The sequence below is a fragment of the Acomys russatus genome, chromosome 28 (assembly GCF_903995435.1).
Source record: "Acomys russatus chromosome 28, mAcoRus1.1, whole genome shotgun sequence".
NCBI classification, from domain to species: Eukaryota; Metazoa; Chordata; class Mammalia; order Rodentia; family Muridae; genus Acomys; species Acomys russatus.
The window spans coordinates 25,752,560-25,763,381 of NC_067164.1; the positions used below are offsets into that span (position 1 = coordinate 25,752,560).

General features: G+C 48.4%; 1 protein-coding gene across 1 annotated transcript in view; it reads right to left on the reverse strand.

Moving 5' to 3' along the window:
* Positions 1–6,305, reverse strand: part of Pglyrp2 (peptidoglycan recognition protein 2) — a 9,018-nt gene extending 2,713 nt beyond the window's left edge. Inside the window, exons 1-4 of the mRNA XM_051170737.1 lie at positions 6,221–6,305; positions 2,529–3,482; positions 1,405–1,615; positions 270–567 (exon numbers count right to left, since the gene is read on the reverse strand). Of these exons, the coding sequence (XP_051026694.1) occupies positions 270–567; positions 1,405–1,615; positions 2,529–3,482; positions 6,221–6,284 (1,527 nt within the window). The 5' untranslated portion in view covers positions 6,285–6,305. The remainder of the gene's footprint in view (positions 1–269; positions 568–1,404; positions 1,616–2,528; positions 3,483–6,220) is intronic.
* Positions 6,306–10,822: the final 4,517 nt, after the last annotated feature.

The window sequence follows — 10,822 nt, forward strand, 5'->3', positions numbered from 1 at the left end:
CGATGGACAATTTCAGAGAGACTCTGGGTGGGTGCGGCCTGGTTTGGGGGAGGGAGTTGGGCAGCCGGAGGTCTGTAATCTAACGAATACAAGTAATGAAGACCTGACTGGGGTTCTATAAATCAGAGCGGTGCCAGCAGGGGCGTTGTGTAGTCAGAATAGACTGGACAAACGCTGCCATGGAGAGCGACTGAAGGCTAGACCAGATTCATGCTTCGAAGGTTCAGGGGTGACAGGCTAAGCTCGGGCACATGCACAGGCAGACTCACCTCTGTGAAGTGAGGCCAGGTGCGCAGCAGGTCGAAGAGCGCGTTCCCAGGGCAGTCGCTGTGCACTAGTTGGCGGTGGCCTAGCAGCTTGTAGTCTGGCTGCAAGAATCCCGCACGGATCGCGCAGCTGGGGAGCACTTCGCGCACTGTGTTCAGCGCCGCTTCGCTGGGCAGTGATCCAGTGTAGTTGCCCACGAAGGCCACGCCAAAGCCGCGGGAGTTGTGGCCGCGTGTGTGCGCACCCACCCAGTGCCAGCCGCGGCCCTCATATACATAGCCGTCGGAGCCTACCACGAAACTGAGGAAGGAAATGGGACAGTAGGTTCAGCAAGGCGGTTAGGCCCCTTACCTGGCCACGCCCCTAGATTCTGTTCCTGTGCCATGTGACACTAAGTGCTGCACACTGCCTGTTTCACTCAATTCAGTATCATTTGAACACCAAGTGAAACCTCACAGAAACCGGTACCTCTGGAGAATGGTGCAGAATGCCTTAATCATACCATTCAGATAAAGAATCAGGTAGAACTCTTTGAGTTTGAGACCAGCTTCTTTTTTCACATAGAGAGCTCCAGAGACCTTGTCTCATTAAAAAAAAAAAAAAAAAAAAAGCATCTGGTTGATGGGTCAATGGTGGCGAAAGAAGCACTTGGGAGTCCAAGGTCAGACTGGTTTACAGAGTTCCAGGACAGCCAGGGCTACACAGAGAAACCCTGTCTCAAACAAAACAAAACAAAACAAAACTTCTCCCTTTCTGAATCTATCTCTAAGAAGTGGTGACTCCCCTATTCATTCTTCTCTCCCTTGCTGAGATTCATAGCCCCACCCAAGTCTTGTACCTCACCTCACTGACTTTTTTTTTTTAATTTTATTTATTACATATACAAGGTTCTGCCTGCATGTGTGCCTGCAGGCCAGAAGAGGGCACCAGACTCATTATAGATGGTTGTGAGCCACTATGTGGTTGCTGGGAATTGAACTCAGGACCTCTGGATGAGGGAGCAGGCAGTGCTCTTAACCTCTGAGCCATCTCCCCAGCCCTACATCCCACTACAAACTCCTACTACTTGCCCATTTGCTCTACTCCCTGCCTTCCATCCCCTCCCACAGTGGACTAGGCCAAGTCCTACTGGTTCACCTATAGCCGATGTCATCCCAGTGGCGCACATTCTGGTGGAAACGCTGCATGGAGCGCATGTTGGCAGCACAGAGATCGAAGGTGGTACAGGGTGGCGCTGGCACGTATGTGTGATGTACATATAAAAATCCAAGGGGTAGCTGGAGTGGAGTTGGTCTGCCTCGGTAGGGCGCTGCTCTCCAGCGGCAGCGGGGGTGAATGGCTGGGCAGCCTTTGGGAGCAAGGGAACACCAGACTCTGATCATTAAGCATTTCCTTCTAGTAGACCTAATCTCTATTCAAACGAACCTGTGGGCATCCTTCTGGCCTTCGGGATTGACAAGAGTCTAGTTTTAGGCCAGGGAGATGGCTCAGAGGGCATACACAAGATAGATAGATAGATAGATAGATAGATAGATAGATAAACAGACAGATGATAGATAACAGAGAAATAGATGATAGAAATATAGCATAGAAATATATAAAACACAATAGAAATATAACATAGATGATAGAAAGATAGTGGAAAAATAGATAGCAAATAGATGACAAATAGATAGATAGATAGACAGACTCCACTATGTGTCCTGCCACTTCCAGGAGAAAACCCACAAGTGTGAGTTTGGTGGTATATCCCTGTTAACCCTAGCTCTTGAGAGATTAAGGAAGTGGGCTTTCAAGTTCAAGATCAGTCTGGGCTCTGTAGACCTTGTCTCAAATAAACAGATTAAAAGGATCAGCCCCCATGTGTTGACTCCCAGTTGTGTGTTACTCCCTCTTGTGTGTGTGTGTGTGTGTGTGTGTTTCAGGGTCTCATGAAGCCCTTGATATATATTCAAGGATGACCTTGAACTTCCAATTCCCTGGCCTCTACCTCTTAAGGGTGGGGATTGCCAGCGTACACCACTATGCACACTTTACTGTGGTGGTAGGAATCAAAGGCATGCACTGAACTTTACCAACTGAGCTACACCTCTAGCCCCTCTTCCCCCCGCCCAATGTAAGTCAGATAAATTCTCATTTATTCTTTAAGGACCAACTTTAGCATTTCTTTGCCTATTCTATAGGCTTTTTTTTGTACACTCCCTCCCCCGAATTCCCTGGGCTCTGGATCCTGCTGATGAGGGGCCAGGGGAACTCCTTACCCAAGAAAGTCTCATTAAACTCCTTGGTAGCGAAGGTGGCTACTTGAGCCAGCTGTTCTAGGCTCATGTTCTGCAACTGCAGATGTCCTGGCTCCAGCCTCTGTAGCAGGACAAGGGCCTCCCATACCCGCTGGGTCAGGGCAGGGGCTGAAATCAAAGCAACCCCATTCTGCCTTCGGAAGTTACTTCGGAACAGTGGATCTCCATCCACTCCAGCTCCGTAGTACTCTCTCAGCAGGTGGCTGAGGGGTGGCCGGGGCTCTGGGATCCTGCTCAAGTGGTTCCCAAGGAGAGCTCCATCCAAGGCACCATTGAGGAAAGCCATGGTGAGCCTGGAGGCCTTGGGGTCCAACAGTGTGAAGGCCCGGGGGGCAGAAAGCTGATCCCAGCAACCTTCAGTTCCCAGGCCAGGAGGACTTTGAGTCTGGGGACTCTGTAGGAAGGTCAGACCCAAGTCTCCAGCCAAGGTGACTGTCAGGAGTCTGTCCACAGCGGTGGTGGGCTTGGGAATGCCGTTTGGTGGAGTGGCTCCAACATCTTGAGAAGAGGCTTTTGTGAAGGCGTCTGTGACTTCCAGGCAATCTGAAGGCAAGTTGACAACACTGTGCCCTTGCAGGCCAGCCTCCAGCCCAGCCAGTAGAGGCTTCACAGCTACAGTGGAGCCATCAGGTGCCAGCACCACTCCATATTCCTGCCCATCCTTCACATCATGTTGGGCCACCTCAGAAACCAGGGCTTGAAACTCTGGCTTCAGTGAGTGGGGATCTGGCTCTGTGGTGTTGTGGCTTGGTGCCTTGAGCAGCAGGTGTTTGTGAAGGGAATTGTGGGGGCTGGAGTTCTTGGCTGACAGAATCCATGCCGAGGCAGTGCTGCTGGCCTCAGTCACCAGCACCTTTTGCTCAAGCTCAGCAAGTACCTGGATGATGGAGTCCATGACCAGGGGCAGGGAGGAGGCTGCAGGGGAAGAGAGCTCATCAACCCAGCCACCCAGCTTCATTTGCTCCCAAACCGCCTCCTGTTTATGTCACACTCTCCTAACGTTCCTAGCTCTCCATCATAGAGATACCACTGTTGCCAGCACTACCATTGTATAGAGGAGGAAACTGAGGCAACCAGACCACTGCCTTTTGGTTAAGGACGTCGGACTGTCTTTGAGGACTGGGGAGCCCTGGCAAGATTATGAGCAGGAGAGAAGCCTGGCCAGGATAGTGTTGATGGTGGGTCAACTAGGAATGGGACCCCCATAGGCTTAGTCATTAGGGAGTGGCACTACTTGAGAGGGATTGGGAAGTGGGTGTGGCCTGGTTGGAGGAAGTGTGTCACTGGGAGTGGCCTTTAGGCTTTCAGAAGAAACCCAAGCCAGACCCAGTGGCTCTCCGACTTCTTCCTGCTGCCTGTGGATGAAGATGTTGAACTCTCAGCTCCTTCAGCGCCGTGTCTGTCCATGTGCCCCCATGCTTCCTACCATGCTAACAACGGACTAAACCTATGAGCCTGTAAGCCAGCTCTAATGAAAAGCTTTTCTTGATAAGAGTTGCTGTGATCATGGCATCTATTCATAGCAATAGATTAAGACATCATTCTGAGATTGTTCTCTGGGTTACGATATGAAAGAGGGGCAGACAGTATAGAGGTGTGGGAGGGAGGTAGCTGGTGGTACCGTGGTGGCAACGCACAAAAAGCAGGGGGGAATGACTGCATGTGTAGGAATAAAGACAGATAATCACATCACTGTTGTTTTAAGGTTTATTTTCATTATTACAAATAGTGTGGCTGTGGCTGTACCTGGGTATGTGCATTGGGAGGCCAGAGGTTTTGGATATAGTGGAGCTGGAGTTATTGGTAGGCGTGGGTACAGTGTGGGAGCCAGGGACAGAACGTGGGTCTTCTGTAAGAGCAGTGCATTCTTGTGCTCTCTGAGCCATCTCTTTAGCCCAGACAGGCAGTTTTTGGTGATAGATTAGAACTGGGCAGTTTTAGAGAGAAAGAGATGTTGAAGGACACACAAGTGCTATGTAGCAATTTCCTCCAACCTGAGGCCTCTAATTTAGAAGTCTCGGGGAAATTCCTAAAACCTACTCCTAAAAACTCAAAATGCAAGAGGCACCTCTCAGAAGGTTATATAAGCAGTAGCATCTGTAAGGAAGTGGAGACTCTCCATCCAGCCACACTGCCTGAAAGTTCAGTAGGGGGCTCCAGAGATGCAGCTTGTGTGAGCCACTATTCATGCTGGGGATGGGCTTTTTTTGCGATGTAGTTGTATTTGAGTCACCCATATTCCTATAAGGAACCCCTCTCCCCACACAAACTCCCTGGTTTACTGAGCTAGATTTGAATGGAATAATTTCTTTGGTCCATCATTAGTGCCTTATTGGCCTAATTGTTTGTTGCTGCCTCAGAAGTAATCATCCAACAAACGCCAAGGAAGCTGAACACAATGGCTCAGGTCAGCATTCAAAAATACGGAGGCAAGAAGACCACCAGAAGCTCACGACTAGCTTGAACTACACAGTTCCAGGCCATTCTAGCTACAAAGTGAGATATTGTCTCAAACAAACAAACAAACGGATACACAGAGAGATGGACAGACAAACAGATAGCCAAAGGGGAAGAGGAGAATGGATTTTCCCCTTTTCAACAAAGGGAATTGACCAGGCGTGGTGGCACGCACCTTTAATCCCCACACTCATGAGGCAGAAGCAGGTGGATCTCTATGAGTTCAAGGCCAGCCTGGTCTACAAAGGGAGTCTAGGACAGCCAAGGCTACACAGAGAAACCCTGTCTCAAAAAACCAAAAACCAAAACCAAAACAAAATACAAAAGGAATCTAAGATAGGCATAATGACACATGCCTTTAATCCTAGCATACAAGAGGCAGAGGCAGGCAGACTTCTGAGTTTGAGGCCAGCCTGCTCTATAGAATGAGTTCCAGGACAGCCAGAGCTATATAGTGAGACCCTGTCTCAAGTAAGTAAGTAAGTAAGTAAGTAAGTAAGTAAGTAAGTAAGTGAAATCTAGAGATGTTAGGATACCAGGTCCACAGTGGAGTTAGGGTTTGTTCAATAACTGCCAATGTCTAAACATTTACTATGTACTAGACATCATTATTAATGATATATAATCTATTTAATCCTCATAAAACATCATAAGGTATGTCTCATTAGCCTTTCTGCTGCAGATGAAGCATCTGAAACAGAGATGTCATATTAGCTGCTCCAGGCTACACAGCTAGGAAGCGGAGGAGGTATGATTTGAATATAGGAAGGTAGGTTGTTTTGTCTGTTGCCGGGCCTTGCTATTAATTGGAGGATGGCCTCTAACACATTATATAGCTCAGGCTGACCTCAAACTCAGGAGCTTCCTCTCGCAGCTCCCCATGGTCTAGAAATACAGACAGGTGTTTCTACACCCAGAGCTTCCAAGTCATTTTCATCCTAGTGCCTGGAACCGGGGCTCTTCCTCGGGCAATCGCTCTGTGACTGTTGTTTTCTGTCTCTGCTGCTTCTCAGCTATACCAAGGACTCTTTCCTCCCATTACTCTTAATTTTTGCTTTCATGTCTCCAGGTCGTCCCCCTTGTATCCCGTCCTTGACTTTATGGTGCTGGGGACATGTGAGGTGCCAGTATGGCAGTTATCTGGGCTCTGGGGTCTTTGCTTACTCAGACCCCCAGGCCTCTGCCTTTGGACTTACCTGTCCCAGGCACTGGCCACAGCAGCAATCCCAGCAGGATCCAGAGGACACCCTGGGCCTTCATTGTTTAGTTCCAGGGCACAGGCCCAGCAGAAAACTTCCGAGGTGCTAGGAGGAGAGGGGCATGAGAATTAAATGTCCTACCAGAGCACAGCTGGACAGCACACTCGCCCAGTCGAGTTAAGGGCAGGAAGTAGTGAGTGTAGGAGTAGGGTGCCTGGGTCAAGGTTATCTGGGTGTCAAAGTCTCCTCCACGATGTCCTGTCCCCGCCCAGAGTGACATGATGGGTCAATTAGACAGGTCTATGCCAAGAGAAACCTGTTGACTGAAGTTCAAACTCCAGATATTTTTAAAAATATAATTTATTATTGTTGTTTCTCGTCATCATCATCATCGTCATCGTCATCCTCAGTACTGGAGATTAAACCTAGGGTGTTATGTATGCTAGGCAAGCACTGTACTATATTCCCAGCCCTCCCCTTTTCCATTTTATCTTATTTTATTTGTTCTAATATATAGGCCTTTGTTTTGTTTTGTTTTGTTTTGTTTTAGGTAGGGTTTTTCTGTATAGCCTTGGTTATCCTGGACTCACTTTGTAGATCAGGCTGGCCTACCTCTGCCTCCCTGAGTGCTGAGATTAAAGGCATGTGCTACCACATCTGGCCCTCTACAATATACCTTAAAAGACTTTACTGAGTTCAAGGCCAATCTGGTCTTCATAGTGAGTTTCAAGGCAGCCAAGGTTATGTACAGAGATCCTGTCTCAAAAAACCTCCAAGAACCCAAAACCCAAAACCAACCAACCAACCAACCAACCAACCAACCAAACAAAAAAACAAAACCAAAAACCAAACCAAACCAAACCAACGAAACAAACAAACAAAAAACCCAAAACCACCACCATCACCACCACCACCAACAAAACAAACCCCCCTTAAAAACCCCACTCCTATGTTTAAGGCAGGGGATGGAGGCAGAAAGTGGTGGATCTCTGAGTTAAAGGCCAGTCTGGTCTATAGAGTGAATGCCAAGACAACCAGGGCCACACAGAGAAAGCCTGTCTTGAAAAAAAAAAAAATATATATATATATATACTTTTACATTTAAATTTGAACACATTGGCCGGGTGTGGTGGTGCACGCCTTTAATTCCAGTACTTGGGAGGCAGAGGCAGGTGGATCGCTGCGAGCTCAAGGCCAGCCTGGTCTACAAAGTAAGTCCAGGACAGTTAAGGCTACACAGAGAAATCCTGTCTCAAAAAACCTAAAAAAAAAAAAAAAAAAAAAAAAGACTGAACACATTATTATTGCATGTGTGTACGCACAAGATGAGTGTGGATATGTGTATGTGCTATGGCATGCAAGTTGAGGTAAAGGGACAACTTTTGGGAGTCAGCTTTTTTCTTCCACTTTGAGAGCTAGATAGAGAACTCAAGTACTCAGGCCTTGAAAAAAAAAACCACCACCACCACCACAACAACAACAACAAAAAGCCTTTACCCACTAAAACATCTCTCCAGCCCTTTTATTTTTAATTGTATATAAGTGATTCTATGTATGTGGGGTTTTGCACAAGGGCAGCACTTATGAAAGACATTGGAGTCCCCAGAACTGGAGTTACACGTGGTTGTGAGCCACCTGATGTGGGTGCTGGGATCTGGATTCAGGTCCACTGCAAACAAGTAAGTATTCTTAACTTCTGAGCCATCTCTCCAGCCTATTATCTATCTATCTATCTATCTATCTATCTATCTATCTATCTATCTATCTATCTATCTATCTATCTGTCATCTGCCTTTTGAGACAGAGTCTCACGCAGCCCAGGCTGGTTTTGAGCTCCTAATCTCCCCATCTCCATCTTCCCACAGGACTGGGATTACAGGTGTGTGCCACATGATGCTATCTTTCTACATCTTATTTTGAGACAGGATATTGCTACGTAGCGTAGGCTTGCCTCAAACTCGGGATCCCCTGACCTTAGACTCCTAAGTGTTGGGATTTTAGGGAGGTACTACTCCAGCCAGTTTAAATTCTGCTCATTCCTGGGAGTGATGCTTTGAAGTCAATCCAGTAAACTCTGCCCTGTCTCAGAAATGACAGCTCTGTGGTTGCCCCCTGCCACTAGAAGACCCTCCCACCTGCCTGGTAAGACAGCTGGGCAAGATGGAAGCTTGTCTCTGTGAGCTGAGATTTTTTCTTTTCTTTTTGCTTTCCCTTCTTCTTGTTTTTTTTTTTTTTTTTTTTAAATGTAGCCCCAGCTATCCCAAAACTTGCTATGTAGACCTGGCTGCCCTCAGACACAAAGATCTGCTCATTCTGCCTCCCGAGTGCTAGGATTAAAGGCATGAGACATCACACTCAGAGACATAATCATTTTTTTTTAAAAGGAAGAAAGATATCTTTTGGCTTATAGTTTCAGCAGTTGTAGTCCTCGGTCAGTCGTTGGCCTGGCTGCTCTGGTCCTGTCAGGAGAGAGGATCTTACGATAGAGAAAGCTGAGATGCAAGGACAGACAAGCGAAGGGTTAGGGTCCCTTTGAGTGATTTCCTTCCGATAGCCCACGTGTCTTAGAGGTTCCATCACTTCTAGCACCACATGCTGAGCACCCAGCCTTTAAGGTTCGGGCCTTCCAGGAACCTTTCACATCTGCCTTCTAGCAAGCAGAGAGAGGAAGCCTGCGGTTAGTACCACCACCCTTGTCTCCTGTGCTGCACACCCCCATCCCAGGATGCTGGAAAGGTTGGGGTCTTCCTCTTCCTCCTCTGCTTTTAATCTCTTTTTCCCCTCCCTTCCTCTCTCCTTCCCTTCCACTTCCTCCTGTCTCTGTGTGTGCTTGTGTACACCAAGTGCCTTGGTGTGTGTATTGTATGTGTCAGTTTTCTCCTTCTACTATGTGGCTTCCAATGATTAAATTCAGGTCATCAGGCTGGGGGGGGGGGACAGGCAAGTGCCTGTACCCACCGAGACATTTCACTGGCTCCGCTTTTTCAAAAATCTGAGAGTGTGCATGTGCGTGTTCCTGTGCATGTTCGTGTGTGTGTGTGTGTGTGTGTGTGTGTGTGTGTGTGTGTGTGTGTGTGTGTGTATGGTGCATATACATCAGTGCACACCTCCATGTAGTATGCACATTCAGAGGCAAGAGGTGTATCAATGTTTTCCTCTATCCTTGTCTGCCTTACTGCCTGGAGACAGGGTCCCTCCCTGAACTAGAAGATCATTGCTTGGGTCTCAGGCTGCCTGCAATCTCCTCCCAGCTTCTGCCATTTCTCTCTGCTTCCAAATGCTGGGTTTACTGCCCTTTTTAACACGGTGGGAGGGAATTCTAACTCAGGCCCTCGTCCTTACACAGCAAATGCTCTGACCCTCCGAGCCATCTTCCCAGTTTTCCGTCTGTAGCTGAGGCTGACTTTGAACGTAAAGCAATCTTCCGGCCTTAGTGTGCTAAGGACTAGCATTCCAGATGTTAGCCGCCATGTCTGGCTCTTGGAACTTGTCTCCCAGCCCAGTTCCAGCCCCGGGGATAAACAAAGAGCAAGGCTCTGGTTTCATTCTAGGAGCCTACCTAGGTTTGTAGTAGGGGATCTGTCCCCTTCTCTGGGTGCTGATGTCCGAGTCCTGCAGTATGGTCCTGTCTCTCTTCCGGGCTGTCCGTGAATCTCTTACGTAGCCTAGGTTGGCCTAGAACTTCTCTGACCTCCCGCCTTCTCCTAAGTGCTGGGATTCCAGGCTAGATCTAGCTCTCCTTTATTCTGGTATCAGGTTGGGCGGGATCCCCAAGGCTGAGCTGTATGAAAACTGCTTCCCTCTCGGCCTCCCACCTTCAAACCAGCCTTACAGCTTTCTAAGAGGCCCACCAGGCTAGGGACTCAGCAATGAGACAGGTACCCGGCCTGGCTGGGGAAGCCCAGACTGAACCAGGCTTGGAATTCCCCAGGGAGCCACCCCAGTGTCTGCTCATCTACCAGGCATTCTTATCCGTGTCTTTCCTGTATTCCCCCCACCCTCACCCCCACCCCCACTCCTCTCTTCATTCTCTCCAGGGTTTCATGTAGCCCAGGCTATGTAACTCCCTATGCAGCTAAGGATGCCCTTGAACCTACCATCTTCTGCCTCTGGCACCCAAATGCTAGGATTATAGGCATGCCCCAACACAGCTAGCTTATGGGGTGCTGGGGATCAGGCCTAAGCATTCCCTTGTGCCAGGCAATCACTCCGCCAACGGATGCATCTTCAGACCCAGTTATTTTCTTCCTAGTGACCTTTGAGCATCCAGGACCAAGTCAGCTATACAGAAGCAGCTCAGAGAGCAGATCACCGAGGCAAGGAATTGAACGGGCTGTGCTTCTCAGGGGGAGTTAGAAGCAATATTTTCCGTCAAGCCCAGGTTTCCAAAGATTTAGGAACTGAAGGCTCTGTCTGCTAAAGTATGTGGGCTGGGGCCAGTGAGATGGGTCAGCAGGTTAAGGCACGACTTGTTACCAAAACTGAGTTTAATCCCCGGAACCCACAGGATGGAAGGCAAGAACAGCCTCCTGATAGTCGCCCTCTGACTTCCACGTGAGCATGTACCTCCACAAAATAAGAGAATAGATAAAGAAATGT